Source organism: Salvia splendens, chromosome 16 (assembly GCF_004379255.2).
Source record: "Salvia splendens isolate huo1 chromosome 16, SspV2, whole genome shotgun sequence".
Classification (NCBI taxonomy): domain Eukaryota; kingdom Viridiplantae; phylum Streptophyta; class Magnoliopsida; order Lamiales; family Lamiaceae; genus Salvia; species Salvia splendens.
This window is the reverse complement of record NC_056047.1, coordinates 5,258,357-5,274,988: the sequence shown is the minus strand read 5'-3', so window position 1 is coordinate 5,274,988 and position 16,632 is coordinate 5,258,357. Positions and strand designations below refer to the sequence as shown.

The following is a 16,632-nucleotide window of genomic DNA, read 5'->3' as shown; positions in this document are numbered from 1 at the left end:
GTTTTTATTGTTGCTATGTGACTTTGTCCAACTAGCTTGGGTTTTCATTACGGAATTACGGAAGTTTAATACAATACCTACTAGACCAGTCTCAATCTTGTACATCCCAAAATAGATAAAACATGCTAAACCTACATTCAAGTGTAGGCTACTAATTACACGTACACAACAACATATTACTACATCGGCAAAAGTGATCGAGACCGGTCGGGGGCAAGACTTAGGTACTTATGGGGTGGATTTGCGCCCTGGGGCTAGAGATGCCCACGGTTCGAAAACCGGCGGTTCCGGTTCGGAACCGCCGGTTCCGGTTTTGGCGGAAGCGGAACCGGAACCGGACCGTGAGGCTATTTCACGGTTCCGGTTCCGGTTCGAAAACCGGGCGGTTCCGGTTCCGGTTCGGAACCGCCGGTTTTCCGGCGGTTTTGGCGGTTCCGGTTTTTGAACCGGCGGTTTCGCCGGTTCAATTATTTTTTATTTTTATTTTTTTTAAATTTGAAATTTGGCTTTATACAACAAATCGGAACAAGACAATGCATAATTCAAGCACAAATAAGACGAATAAGGAGAAAATGAAATAAATTTTATTGATTTTGAGTTGTAACGGACAACGATACATTACAATTTACAATACATAAGTATACAATACAACAACATACAACAATGTAATATAATTTACAAGTGTCGTCGGGCGTCGGCTCGTCGCCTCGTCGGACTCGGAAGGTAAATTTAAAAAAAAAAGAAATGGGGGGGAAAAAGGAAAAATTGAAAAGGGCTTGAGATCAACTTAAACTTTCAAAGTTAAACTTTTCAAATTTGAGTTGAGTTGCCTACGTATCCACAATTTTATTGAGGAATCAAAGCCCACGTAGTTCTCTTACCTTGGGATCAACCCTTTTTTCTTGCAAAATGTTGCCCATTTTCTAAGCAAACACATATCAACACGCTATATACACATTGCTGCATTTCTAATAGGGGCAATTTGATCTTCCAAAGCAATCAATGCATCTCGAACACACATAGTCAGAACATTATTCAAGCATCTAGCATGGAAAAAATCAGAACAAACTATCTATTAGTACTAATTTTTTCCATGCTAGATGCTTGAATAATATTCTGACTATGTGTGTTCGAGATGCATTGATTGCTTTGGAAGATCAAATTGCCCCTATTAGAAATGCAGCAATGTGTATATAGCGTGTTGATATGTGTTTGCTTAGAAAATGGGCAACATTTTGCAAGAAAAAAAGGTTGATTCCAAGGTAAGATTTCATAGATCATTCAGGATGCGGCTAAGTTGTACTTGAAGATCATTAAAATATATTCCGCATTTGATATTTATCAAATGGGGAATATATTTTAATGATCTTCAAGTACAACATAGCCGCAACCTGAATGATCTATGAAATAGGGGGGAAAAAAAAAATTGAAAAGGGCTTGAGCTCAACTTAAACTTTCGAAGTTAAACTTTTCAAATTTAAGTTGAGGTGCCTACGTATCCACAATTTTATTGAGGAATCAAAGCCCACGTAGTTCTCTTACCTTGCTTACCTTTTTGGTCGGCAGTGCTCGCCGTTCACCGCCCCCGTCGACTCATTGCTAATGTTGAGTGCTATCGCTTCTGACCTCGTCATCGCCATCGGAAGAAAATTCTTCACCATCACTCTCTACACGGAAGTCGAAATCCGGCTCTTGTGCTCTCATGTCCGCCTTTGCCCAATCGTCAAGTAACATAGTGGCTTCCATGTTCTTGGCGGAGAGATTGCTCCTTTTGTCGTCTAGGACACAACCGCCGACACTAAAAGCTTGTTCAACGGCGACGGTGGAAGCGGGAACGGCGAATATCTCCTTAGCCATGATGGAGAGTATCGGAAACTCTTTGTCATGTGTTCCCCACCAATTAAGGACGTCAATTTGTTGAGTAGGAGGACCTGCATCTTGAAAAATAGAGCGCGATTCCAAATATATATCTAATTCACTAGTCGCTCTAGTCCTATTGGTTGTAGTACCGTATAGATCTTGCAATTGTGATACTACGTCGGGATCGATCATGACATTGGAAAAATCCCCTCCACCAAAATCAAATGTAGAAGGACTAGGAGGAGCACGTACCTGGTGAGCGGTGTTATACCGCATTTCATATTCCGCGTAGAGAGAACGAAGTGCACTATCTAACCTATGTTTGATTTCATCAACATTCGGAATACTTAGTTCGAAGCATTCTCCTCTTGTCAAGCCCATTTCGCGGAGTTGAGAAAAATCCAAAGCGTGCAAACAACCATAGTACATGTCTAAAATTTTATAAACACCATGCAACTTCCACTTTGGATCCAAGCATTTTGCAATCAAAAACACATTTGGAATACGTGAAAAATATTTTAACCATTTTTCAACCATGTAAAACAAAATAGCCTTCAACTCAACGAATTGAGTATTTTTCACACAAGTTTTAAAACCAATTGCCACATACATGCAATGCTCCAAAACGCGCACAGAAGTAGGATAATAAACACCGGATAACTCAACAGTGGCATTTTTGAAAGCGCGGAATAATCGAAATAAATCCATGCTGTGGTCCCAACAAGCGGGTATCAAAATCAAATCAGAAGGAACATGAGGACAACTTCTAAAAAAATCACATAAATACTCAATGTGGTTCAAAGTCGACTCCAACATATCATATGTCGAGTTCCACCGAGTTGAAACATCCAAACGAAAGTTGGTGTACCTGCATTGCTTACCATGACAATATCTCTTCCAAGCTCTACCAATAGGAGCTTTGTTATGAATCAACTTCACAGCAGTTCTAATAGGATCAACATACTTTTGCCACAAATCGATGGCATCTTGAACACACAAATTCAAAATATGGGCAATACATCGCACATGGAAATATTTACCATCAATAACAGGAGAACATGCACTGATTAAATCATCTATGCTAGCAGTGTTAGCGCTAGCATTGTCAAAACCAATAGAAAAAATTTTATTGATCAATTGAAATTCATTCAAAACTTGAATGATCAATTGAGCAATTGCTTGTGCAGTGTGTGGTGCGGGAAATTCCCGAAATGCAATCAAACGTTTGTTTAAAGTCCAACTGTGATCAACGAAATGCACCGTGATGCCCATATACGAATTTTTACAAAAACAATCAGTCCACACATCAGAACAAATAGAAACTTTATGCCCTAAGTTAATAATAAACGTACCTAATTGCGCCTTCTTTTCCATGCATTGTCGAACAACGGCTCGCGTCATTGAAGTTCGACTCAATTTTCTTGCAGCGGCATTATATACTTGCCGCATACTCGACTCAAAAGCATCGTTATCAAAAGCATTGAATGGAAAATGTTTCATAACGGCAAATCTAGACATCACATTAAGAGCATTTTTGTGATCATATTTCAAAAGAGTATTGCTACACATACCTGATGTTTGGGATGAACCCGTCGTCCCACTTCCGACTCCATGTTGAAAGTTGAGTTGAGTTTGGGTTGGAGCGATACCAAACTCGACCGGATGCGCTTTCTCCAGGTGACGGGTAAATGTACCGTACCCTCCACCCTTTCGGAATGTGTATACGTTTTCGCAATAGTTGCAATACACATTATAAGTGTTTGGATCGTTACTATCTTGTACCCTCTTGAAATGTTTCACGAAGATGTTTGAGGTTAAAGACCTTTCAGCTGGTCTAGGAGGTTGAGGAGGTTGTCCACGTCCACGACCACGACCACGCCGACTCCTTGGTGGTGGTGGGGGTGGCATTTCTTGAACCTCTTCTACCTCCTCCCCCTCCTCCTCGTCGTCATCATCATCATCATCATCGTCTTCATCAACATTCACGGGGGTTGGACTTTGTTGGGAATAGGCACCGCGACCGGGAGCACCACTACCGGTACCAACATAAGCATCGCCTTGGTATTGAGAGCGAGAGAGAGCAATAGCATGTGCCACATCTTGCTCTTCTCGAGCCTACAAAATAATATTTGTATTGTAAATACAAAATAAAATTATGAACAATAATGAAATGTAATTCAAAATTAATGAAATTAGTAGATAATAAATATTAACCTGCCACTCATCCATGTTCATTTGAGAAATTTCATCAATAACGGATCTCCGAGATGGCCTCTTGGCCTTTCCCTTTCCCTTATCAACACGACCTTCTCGGGATGAAGACATATTGGAATGGTATGTAGAAATGTAGAAATATGGAATAATATATATTTTTTTGTTTTAGTAATTGAGAAAGAAAGACAACTTATAGAACTACGGGAACAAGTATAACTGTATAAGTGTATAACAATGCGTAATAAGAGTAGCAATTGCGTAATTAAATGGAAGCACAATAGCACAAATGAGAAATTGGAGACAAAGAGAGAGAATTGAGAGATTGAAGAGAGAAACTCTTATTAACACAAGAGTGGGGTGAATGTAAATGAGGATAGAGGGGGGTATTTATAGAAAAAAATGAGGGGGAAAATGGAAGAATTCAAATTTGAAATTTAAAAAAAAAAAAAAAATTTTGAATTTTCACAAAACCGGCGGTTTTGGCGGAAAACCGCCGGAACCGGCGGAACCGCCGGTTTCCGGGCCAAAACCGCCGGTTTCCGAAATAAAACCGCCGGTTCGGTCAACGAACCGTCTGCAAAAGCTGCTCCATTGTCGCCTCGTGCTCCGCGCCGCCTCGAAAGCCACTAAACCGGCGGTTAACCGCCGGTTTTTCCGGTTAACCGCCGGTTAACCGCCGAAAAACCGGCGGTTTTCGACCGTTTTTGAAGATCACCACCGGCCCCCATCCCCCTGCCTCGATTTAAGCGCCGGAACCGGCGGTTCCACGGTTAACCGCCGGTTCCGAACCGTCCCGAACCGCCGGTTCGGTGACGGTTCCGGTTCGAAATATCTTGAACCTGAACCGGACCGCGAACCGAATTGCGCCGGTTCCGGTTCGGGAATATTGCGCCGGTTCCGGTTCCGGTTCCGGAACCGCCGGTTCCGGTTCGGCGGTTAACCGCCGGAACCGGAACCGGTGGGCATCTCTGGCTGCAGGACTCCAAGACGCGCACGAGGAACCTTTCGGCGATGAGTACAATGGCATCAGTGGAAACAACTTAGGAGGATCCATTCGTCTCCCAAAGCCTCCAGCGTTGCTTGATGATCCTTGTTCCGTATTGGTCAAGCATGGATGGGGTCGATTCAAACAAGAGAACAATCTGGTTGAAGGGGTTCGTTGCCATTTCAAGCTCGTTGATAACTTTGTGGTCCAATTTGAAGTGTGGTTTGATCGGCCTTAAGGTCGTTGGAATGAAGTACGTAGCTATATGCAGTTGTAGTAACTTCCGTGGCGTAATGTATGTGACAATGTCAGTTGATCGTTTTTAATGGTTGATGTAAGTGCTACGTGGGCTTTAGATGTGGTTAATGTTTCGTATCAATGTCATAATCACTCGTATTTGTATTGCTTTGATGACAACATTCCTACAACATTATGCCACAATATCAACTCGGTAGAGGCCAAAAAAATGCAGTTACAATTGACAGACCTCATCGGGTGATTGCCTGATCCAATATGTAATGGAATATTAGAATAACTTCTCTCCAGCTTTGACAACGGCCGTTCACTTCGATGCATCATTGATTTATTGAATTATAAGTATAATAAACGCGTGTTGTGTTGGAAGTGAAAAAACAAAGGCCAAAAAATGATTCGAAGCAGCTAACATGAACAAGTGCGCCTTATATACGAAATACCTTCTCAACTGCTGGAGTGATAACAGTCATAATCCATAATACAAAATATGGCTATGCATCCCAAAGTAACAAGCCAAAAAAATTAGTTGCCATATTGCAAACTGATGCATGCGCCGTAATAAACATACACAGGCATAAAGTTATAACCCCGATAGTTAACAAAATACATACAAAAGCCACATACTTCACCAATTTCAAATCATTCCATCCGTCTCCAGGAGATCAAGCACAAACGTCGGCCGTGCCCATTCATCCAATCCCCTGAACAGATCCATTAGCTCTGGCTCCTTTACTAACTTCTTTGCCGCATAAAACTGTTGTTTGATGGTGAGCCCGGCCATGCCTTTCAGCTGGTTGAAGACCTCGGTTCTCTTTGTGCTTATATCAAACTCATAACCAATTCGGTTAGATATGTCCTTCAGCCGCTCATTGGTGTCTTCATGGATGCGATTCATCATAGCAAGGACACTGTCCATCTTGTCCTCGGCCTTCCTCTTTTTTGGATACAATTTGGTTGGTACCCTCGCAGGTAGTCTCGCTGGTGCCGGGGCCGAGGTGCTCTCATCTACCATCTCAGGCACTACACCTCCAGTAAAAACTTCATCTGGGAATAGTTCATCTAAGGTCATCGGTGAAGATTTGGCTGAACTTGAACCAGCATCAGCCTTAGAACCATATATCTTTTGAACAGCCTCCCCGGTGTCCATTACATTAAGCCCATCCGCACGGTCCTTGCCGAAAATCTCCTTCCAGTCATTGAACATTGGCCACGACTTATTCCTCATGTACTTGGCATTAATGTCTTTCTGAAGACACATTCAACAAAAGACACCAATAACCATGTGTACAGCCAACTGAAAATAAGACTTCAAATACTAATAAAGTTAAAGTTGCAACTTTAACAGGCAGCCACAATTACCAAACTCTCTTACTCATGGTACTAATGCGTGAATCATTCAAACGGAAGCTAACCGTGGATAATCAAACACCATAATAACAGATATAGGGGGGAAAGTAAAACACACTTGCATAAGCACATACTACTATATCCAAACACAAAATTTGACTAGTTATACCGCCACAACTTGTGTCCATTGTTCATCATCGATGTCTATCTTGAAGTCACCATCCGCATTGAAACCAACTCCACTACGGTCAAGTATTTGCATTAGAGAGTAGTAATTCTTTTTCTAGGTGGTGATTTTTGACTTGATGTGAGGGTGAACACAAATATCAGTTTTTGGAAATTCACGTTTAAGTGCCTCCAGAGCACGAGTCAGATAACCTGAACGAAACCCATTATCGGACTTCCAACCGGTTGCAGCCAACTCTTTCATGGCTGACATAAGAATAGTCTCCTCGCGTTCTGTCCAACAACGTCTTGCACCTGCACCTGCAGCTGCTATTACCCCTTTGTTGGGCACCATATCTGAGCTACCTGCACCGAAAAAAGCAGGGCACTATCACGTCCGTAACTCCTACGCAAAAGAACGGAGCTTAGATGAAGACATTACCATCTGGTAATGGACTCCCGTCATTGTCATTAGCGCTTCGGTGTTGAGATGCCATAGGATGAAGCAATTGTGATACTTATTTCCTGGTTTTATATGCAACAAAGAAAGCAAATAACAAACACAATAAATGTATGGATGTAGGTTGACACAATACCGAAACCATGAATAAGCTTTCGCCGCCATCGGCTTTCATCAAATATTACGTAACACAGATTGGTAGCAACAGTCACATTGGCAAAACAGCCTAACTACTTCTGATAACCGAATAACAGACCTGTGGTGGAGCTTCAACCTTCGTTCGCCGTCGTCGATTCCACAAGGTGATTGAGAAGTCCTTCGGAATCAATTGCGTGGGCGGGAGCTAGGGTATACCGCGTATTAAATTGGCAGCCCCAATTTAGGGATGAAGAGGGCAAATTGGGATTTTAACAAATATTTGAGGACAACACCGTCATTCCGTATTGCCTATCTATACTTTATGCAACCCAAACCAAACAGAGGTGTTACAATCTCGGGATATGAATCTCTTCAACCAAACACGAGGGTGTGATTGTTAACTCCATCCTCCAACATGCTTTTGGAGTCTACTATCTTCAAACCCATGTTTGGCTATCAACGAAACCAAACGAGCCCTTAAAATACATGTGGGTTTTGGTCTTTAATTCCTTGATCCACGTCCAAGAAGGTTATTAATTTATTTTATGGAATAATAATCGTGATGGAGTACACTCTTTTTTATATTAGTATCAAGGGTTCATAATTACGTGCATCTATTATAGGGATTTGTTACTGTTTTTCGCTTGCATAGTTACATAAATAGATTTGTTGTTAAGACTTAGATGAACATAGAAAACAATATTGATAAAGCTTTATTAAATCTATTTTCTTATAGGTTTATATATGAGGGTCTTCTTGTATTTTTCATAGCATCATAATCCAAAATCAAGACTAAATCTTCACCCTTAGATTTTAAAATGAGTGGATGAGATTAAATCTTACGAATATCAATAAATAGTAGACAAAATATCAACACGATTTCATATGCATTATATTGAGATTTTAAATGCATTATATTGAGATTTTATATACATTATATTGAGATTTTTTTATGTACTTGTTAATAAAAAATTTGTTTATCAACATATGCGAAAATTGAAATAAAAATCATCAAATTTCATCATCCGAACGTCGTCGGAACATATGCAATTGAGATTTCGTTAGAATCATTATAAAATTACTTTTAATTTGATATATTTTTTGTAAAAAAAAATAATTTAAATTCAGTGAGTTGCGTAAATTTAAAGTTTTAGGATAATTTTAATAAGAAAGAATTGACATTAACACCATTTAATTTTATTTAATAATTATTTAAATTTAAAATATAATCCACTTGTAATTATATCAACCACTAGATCTACTAATCTAATGATTAAAAATTGGTCTTAATTTTGAATTGTTAACTAGTTAGCAATTGATCATCTCCTATGGGATTATGTAGTTCATTTTTATTTCGTTTTAGTTTATTTTTATGGATTTCAAATTCAAATCATTTTAGTTTATTATAAAAAGAATGAACAAATACGATTTTAAAATAAACTTCGTGTTGGATCAACGTATCGGTACTAGAAATTAGTTTTGCTCATATCACAACCATGTTTATACATATTACATATAATACTAGTATATACTCCAACATGAATAAATGAGAATGTTAAATCTTATTTAAATTTAAATATATATCTTTACATCTTCTCATATCAAAAGATAAAATGAATGGGAACATAGCTTTTTCTTGGCCGAAAAAACCCAAGAATATACAAATCTACATAAATTTATATAATTTTTTTTAGCATCTAAAATAGTACTCTCTCCTGCCTATGTGAGCCTATGTTATTCACAGCTTTTTTAAAATTTTAGATAATAAATTTGAGATTGATTTATTAGTGTAATTAAATTAGTATTTTTAGTGATATGAGATATCAGTTAATAAGGAAACACTTAATTAAGTATATAATATGTTAATTAAATATCATAATTGTTACTTAAAATAAAATAATGTAAATAGTTGGGACGAGCCGGCACAGAATAGTGGGAGTAGTATGGACAGAGGGAGCTTTAATTTGTGGAGAGGTATATTTATTTTATTCATTTACCTTCTTTCTTTAGTTTTCCTTATATTTTTGAAGAAAATATGTTTACTTTTCCAAGAAATTACTTGGAGTATATTATTGTAATTTGCCTTTTGTCCTTGAAATTGCTCTTACGGATATGTCTTTATTGTGGAACCCATTTATATCTGACTCTCCCATTCATGGAGAAGGATCCTCTGCTGTGGTTAAAATCAACAGCACCCCATACTGTGCCACAAAACGCAGAAGTTTCCTAATGAAACGGCAGCAGCAAAATTTAATATTCATTTAATATTCAATCATCCCACAACCCCCACCCCTACCTTCTACCCATACCCCACGTTTTCTTTTAAACATTGTTGTTTGGATGTATATAAGTATATTCATTTCATCTCTCATAAAGTTGATAAACAATTCTTTTAATCTCCACTTAACTTTATTCTTTTAATCATTTGGTAGGAAACTTGGCATCAACTATTTCTATTAATTCATTTATTCTTTTAGGTAACAAATTGTATTGAATTCTTTCAATACTTTTATTTTTAATTATATTTCTTATTGAATTCATTCACATTAATTTAATTTTTGTTACACTAAAAATGCCATTGAATCCTTTGTAATCATTTTCTTAATATTTCGTATTTATTAATTATTTTTATAAATTTACTATACTATGCTTGACTTTCAATAACATGCATTCGATTTAAAAGTAAGTAAACTTTTTGGCTAGACATTTTATTTTTTTCATTTTGATAATTAAATTTAAAGTGTTTTTTTATTAAATAAACAAATAAAAATATACCATAAAAAGAATAAAAGTATTAAGGAAAAGAAGTACATTTCTGTTCCACAACATACACTTTTTTCTATTAATATTTTTTATGGAACATCTTTTATATTTTTAATAACAAAATCTAATTTAAATATCAAAATGACTTATAAATAAAAAATTAGAAAAAACAAAATAATACTGTATAACAAAGAAACCATGATACAGAATTAAAAAATTATGTACTATATACTCTAAAACAAAATATAAATGGATTAAAAGAAAACGTGGGGTATGGGTAGGGGGTGGCCGGGTGGGGGTAGTGGGATGATTGAATATTAAATGAATATTAAATTTAGCTCATATTCAACTTCAAATTTTGGAAAGAGAAAACTACTCACACAATCAAGACAACCAATCCAATTTCATAAAAAAAGCTTACAAGTCAATGCTTAAAAGTTCATCAAATTTGACTATTTTAGTCCCAAAAAAATCCGAGACTGGAAAAAGTTACACGAACTGCATTTTTTCCATTACAGCGTCAGAATTTGGACAACATAAAAAATCAACCACATTATTTTTTCAGCAATTAACACGAGTATATATTTAATTATTTTTTCTTATCTTTTCAACTCTTAAAAAATGGGTCAGAATAATAATATTTCCCAATTCCTTTTCATGATTATCAAGCCTCCAACCAAAAATAATTGGAAGAGAAATGTCTTATTAACTGAGCTACGTTAACATTTTAGTATTTCAGTGTCCATGTATTTAATTAGGTTTTAAGTTGGGATATGGTATTTGATTCTATTACTATAGCTTCAAGCCTTCAAGTGCATCTATCTTTACTCCATCCACATTATGTGAATGTTTACCGAAATGATGTTTCATTTCTCTTCATGCTATATGTATTTAAAATCAACTTTTAATTACTACTATTACACTAGCTTTCCAATTAGTTCAAAGTACTAGGTTACCTAACAGGGTATTATATCAGAGAAATGGAAATTCAATTATAGTATATTTTTGGAATAGGTAGCTCAATCTTATTCAATATCTCAATATATAGGTTATTAGGGATGGTATACCCACTTGGTATACAAATTGAAAACTTGAATAAATGGAAATTATGACACAATATCTTGTGGTGCCTATCTACAACTCTTGTTTTGTTGACATTCCTATTTGGAAAAATAGTTCAGCAATTAATAGGACTCAATTACCCAACTCTTAATTTTGTGGCTGTGTATATGATATTGGTATGACAGAAATGCATTTTACAGAATGAAGCATAATTGAAAAGTTTTGCTGCCAGATTAATTACAAGTATGTTAGCCCATACCAAATTTCACAAACATATATAAATGATTGGACATTATATTGGTAGTTTCATTGAGGATAGAAATATTTGTCAATTGAATTGTCATATATTTTGAGCCATTTTTGCTAAAAAGACAAAAATCGTGTATATTGATCAATCTTATACTTTTCTTCCAAATTTAATTCCACATCAACGTTAACAATTCATTAACGTCAAATCTACTGAAATATTAGGAAACTACAACTGAGAAAGATATCCTAACTGGTCTATAGTTTATTTTGCAAAGTCCAGTCTCATTTGTCTACATAAGAATTGACTACAAACCACCAGTCTAAATCAAATAATAACAACGGCTAACTCCGTCCCAGCCTAAGTGAGACTCTTCATTATACAATATTCTTTCTTTTATACTACTTTCTTTCCACTTAAACTATTTAATAGTATTATTTTCTAAAACACTTGCAAAAATGAAACATCTCACATAAGTTGGGACAGATTGAGTATTATTATTATTATTATTATTATTATTATTATTATTATTATTATTATTGTCATAAAGAAAAATCTGGAATTCCAATTCAATAGACTAAATGTCATCATGTTTTATTTTGCAATATACTCCTATATTAGTGTTAAACAAAGTGACATATCCACCACATCTTGATCATGTTCATCCCTTAATAACCCATAATTAAGTCATGGAAGAGGATTCAAGAAATTAGAAGATTGAGGGTTCTTCAAATGAAGTGGATTCTAGTTTACAAGTATTTCATAACAGAAAAATATGAGCACATCTTAAACATGTGACCATGCAGTATCTGGCTATCTGCAGCTAGGGTTCATCGATATGAACCACTCCGAAAATTCTGATAAAGGTCGAGCAACCTCCAAGTCATTTTCGCAACTATCATACGGCGCATTACACTTGCTACATCTACTGACTTTCAAGAACGCATCTCATGGAACAATAAGGCGAAATAATTCGAAGGAAAATGTGCATCACTCATCGGCATTATAATCCCGATTACAGGTCCAACCAGAAACACAACTAATCATAAAAAGAATTGAAATGGACGTATATCAAACTGATGATGATGCTTACCTTTTGAGAAGAGCAACAAAGACGAGGACCCTTTCTTGAAGCCAAATCCAGAGAGAGTGCTAAAGAAATAGTACAGATGTGAAGATTGTGTACTCAAAAACATGATGTTCGATTCCACAAACACGTAAAAAGATATAAAACACAGATTTGTTAGCTCAAAGTTTGATAGCCTAGCCCTTGACCCCCATCTCTCCAAGTATCATTTCTTTTCATAAGAGAAGGCATCCAGGGAAACATTTTTACGAGTTCCTTGCTTATCGTATTTGGATTTCTCTGCCTCTCGTCATTTATTCCAAATTTTGCTCTTTCTATAGCTTCCATGATATCTTCCCTTGATACACATTCTGCCCCTGCTAAACCGATATCAAAGTTACCTAAACATGAAGAGTGATAACTGACAAGCAGCAAGCAAGGCAGCCTCAATAAAAATAGAAAAGTCGGATATTTTAGGGCTCGATAAAACTGATCAAACCTCTGCGAGCGGCAAGGAGGGCAGCTTCGTTGACAATGTTTGCAAGATCAGCCCCAACTAAGCCTTGGGTAAGGGATGCAACTAGGTTGCAAATAAAGCCCAAGTCTTCCTCGAGAGGAACTCCTCTTAGATGTATAGCTAAAATCTTTTTCCTCCCTTCTTCATCCGGCTCTCCAACGTATACTTTTCTGGAGAACCGGCCAGGTCGACACAGAGCTGGATCCAAGGCTTCTGGCCTATTTGTTGCAGCAATAACAACCACATTTATGTTTGAATCAAAGCCATCCATTTCTGTCAGCAACTAGAATACAACAGCGACAATAAGGGCCATTAGCCATATCTCGCTTTTGGGGAATCAATATCAATGTTAAAAGAAACTTAAAATGCCGAACACATGCTAGTAAATTCTTATCACACATTGGACAATTTCCAGTTGAAGTTCTGATGCTTCCACATCCACCATACTCTATCCTACTACTATTTAACAACTTAAATAAAGGAGTTTGTAATTTCACTTTCTATCACATGGAACGAGTTTAAAGTTGGCTTCGTGCAAAACAGAGGCATGTGGCTACATCAATATGTTCCTCTCTCTACCTGTTTGTTGAAATCTGTTCTAATCTTCCATAATCTCACTTAGAAATGGCAATGACCATGTTACATGTCACGTTTAAATCAGCAACCTTCAACCAGATTAATTAGTTATAATTTTCATGATATTGATTACTATGCTTGAACAAAAGACTAATGATATTCATCATATCCTATAGTCACAGCCTAGAATATCTCAGATATGTGTTATTACCGTCACAGTAACATGCCTGACAACATGCAAATCTGTAGTGTTATGCTCACTAAATAGTTGCGGAAAAAATTGCAATGAGAAAAATGGAAATGCTACAATATATATATATATATATATAATTCTCACAAGCGAAATTGCAATTGAAAATACCTGGTTCAGTGTCTGGTCTCTTTCATCATTGAAGCTTCTTCCACGCTTTCCACCTACTGCATCAAGTTCATCAATGAAAATAATCGAAGGTGCATTCTTCTTTGCAACACTGAAAAGGTCCCTTATGCGGGCAGCCCCTCTTCCAACAAATAATTCAACAAATTCACTAGCGGAAACAGAGAAAAATGGTACTCCTGCCTCTCCAGCAACAGCACGGGCAAGTAGAGTCTTTCCTGTTCCTGGAGGGCCTACGAGCAACACACCTCTGGGCAACTTGGCACCCAATTTAATGTAGTTAATTGATCCTTGGAGACAACACACTACCTGTTAAAGAGGAAAAACTGGAGTCATATACAAAATTCTTTTTTTCTCATATTATACGAAAGTGAACAACGTAACAGGAACTAATGCGTGTCCCAAAAAGTTTCAACATCATGAAGATTTAGTATCAGACAATACAGGACAGCACACTCGATAATGAATAAAGCCTTTTTCATCTACCAATATACGAAGAAGTAAACCAGAACCAATGTTGAAAGTTTAGGGAGTAAAAAAAAATGCTTTTCACCAAGCAAGTTCCTTAATCCTGCATACACTGTTCTGCAATGAATCAGCAACTGACTGCCCGTAGATATAGTTTCACAGAAATCCAGGAGCAAGAATATATTCATATTCTTGCTCCCCGTGTCCAAAAATTAACATTATACAACTTTACAACAATGCTATGCAAAGACGTGTGAGCAAGAATATGAATATATATTTTTCATACAAACGAATTATGTGTCTCTAACAACTGGAACCTACTCACCTTCGACAACCCATGTTTGGACTTTCTGATTTTAGACGGGACAAAGAATTTTCATTTCAACTTTTCAGTTACCATCTCTATCATAAATATATTATTTCAGTTTGCAATTTTAAATTTCTCAAGTTGGCTTCAATATTTTAGGTTATAACTCGAATAAAGAGTTGAACAGCAACTCAGCAAGTATCTCGACAAACACTAGCACATAAACTTCGCCTACTATCATGACCTATTCATATGGCAAACCGAACTTTCTGGGACATCATTTTGCAAGAGAGACAACATACCTCCATAAGCTCCACTTTGGCAGCATCAACACCCTCAACATCTTCAAAGCAAACCAATTGGTTGCTAGGTTTTCTCTTCTTGGCAGGACTATTGGCAGCAGAAAGTTGACGATAGAGAAGAAACATCAAAGGAGTCAAAGGAATCCACAAAGTAAGAACTGTGATCAAGATACTCCTCATCGACATAAGTACTGATTGAGGTGCTGAGCCATACGAAATCCCCCCCTCTCTCATCAAACTAAGAAGGTAGCTCTCATCGTGATCAATCTTTCTCGTAGAAAACTCCCACGCAGGGGATGCAGTTTTCGGTTTCGTGAGTTTCACAAGCATATTTTTCTCAACCACACTATTTCGCGAAGCATCCTCGTCGTGCTCATTCTCAAGCACGCTCTCTCTCTTACTCATCGACTCATCTTCCACAGCTGACACCTTCGTGTTATAATATATACGACGAGTACCCTCCTCAAACAACACCTTGGACACACTCCCACTCTGCAGGCTCGTGATCAAGTCCGAATACGGAACACCTTTAGGATTGGGCATAGCAGTTAACTTGAGGAACAAAAAGCACAGCCCCAAAACAACAGATACAGAAGTCGAAAACGTGACTCTCTTCACATTCTTGCGGAGAAACGTCCCGAGGGCATCGAGCATCGACCTAATCGAAGCCCTTTTCAATCTCCTCGACAATAACCTTATCCTAGGGCGCAATCTCAAAGAAAACCACCTCCTCCGTTTCCCACGATTTCCTTCTCTAATCAACTGAGCATCAATATCTATCTTCTCATTTCCAATTAACCTAATTTTGTTGCTACATGACAATCTATGATACGGTTTCCGACAGCAATTACTCAATGAAAAGGGGCTAGCAGCAGGGCAAAAGTTACTCCTCGATACTGAACAAGATCGAGTTCTATCTGCCCCATAAACTTTAGAATTAACAACACAAAGATTCAGTTTTTCTTGTGCATTCAAGAACCCATTACTCCAAGCAAGAGGTAAAGAAGCCATTTTTTGATGAATAGTCAAAGAAAAGTTTCCATGAACCCGCTGCCACAATTTAATTTCACAACCAAGCAAGTGCTAAATGGCCTCAGAGAAATGTGTAGGACTTACCTTTTTCAATATGATGTTGAATTAGAGACTGAAGTGTGAAGATATGGCTCAGTTTAGTTGGACGATTGAAGTGGGAGATAAAAACACGGAATCGCAGTAGATTTTTATCCGATTTCGTTTTCGACTCTTTGTGAAAAATTAATCTTGGGGTGGCTACAGAATAATGGTTTTCTATTGGGGTTGTTTGCAATTATCTTAATTGTTCTTGGATCACATTCTTTAATTTTTTATTTATTTCTTATTTCACTTGAAATATAAACTACTCCTATTAGTTAAATTAAAGTTAATTAAACTATACAATTAATCAATATCTTAAAATATAATATTGAAAGCTAAAACATACATAATTGAATCCCTTAAATTACCGTATAATATTGAAAGCATACAAATTCCACATTCCATATATTT

At 37.0% G+C, this 16,632-nt stretch overlaps 2 protein-coding genes across 2 annotated transcripts; both read right to left on the bottom strand.

The window, feature by feature from the left end:
• Positions 1-5,948: 5,948 nt before the first annotated feature.
• LOC121771989 lies at positions 5,949-7,517 on the bottom strand. The gene is made up of 3 exons (XM_042168896.1): positions 7,269-7,517; positions 7,040-7,192; positions 5,949-6,560 (listed from the first exon to the last, which is right to left on the bottom strand). The coding sequence occupies exons 2-3, from the start codon at positions 7,052-7,054 to the stop codon at positions 5,949-5,951; spliced, it is 627 nt and encodes a 208-aa protein (XP_042024830.1). The 5' UTR covers positions 7,055-7,192; positions 7,269-7,517.
• A 4,948-nt stretch (positions 7,518-12,465) lies between these two features.
• LOC121769799 (probable inactive ATP-dependent zinc metalloprotease FTSHI 3, chloroplastic) lies at positions 12,466-16,320 on the bottom strand. Its single transcript, XM_042166558.1, has 4 exons — positions 15,109-16,320; positions 14,017-14,340; positions 13,062-13,362; positions 12,466-12,939 (listed from the first exon to the last, which is right to left on the bottom strand). Exons 1-4 carry the CDS (start codon positions 16,117-16,119, stop codon positions 12,740-12,742), a joined length of 1,836 nt encoding a protein of 611 aa, XP_042022492.1. The 5' UTR covers positions 16,120-16,320; the 3' UTR covers positions 12,466-12,739.
• Between the last annotated feature and the right edge of the window lie 312 nt (positions 16,321-16,632).

Excerpts from the sequence above, each read along its gene's own strand:
- LOC121769799 (XM_042166558.1), bottom strand. The coding sequence starts at position 16,119 with ATGGCTTCTTTACCTCTTGCTTGGAGTAATGGGTTCTTGAATGCACAA. Across the intron at positions 13,363-14,016 it reads GAGACCAGACACTGAACCAG|TTGCTGACAGAAATGGATGG; the intron begins GTATTTTCAATT and ends GTTGTATTCTAG. Across the intron at positions 12,940-13,061 it reads CCTCCTTGCCGCTCGCAGAG|GGGCAGAATGTGTATCAAGG; the intron begins GTTTGATCAGTT and ends TCGGTTTAGCAG.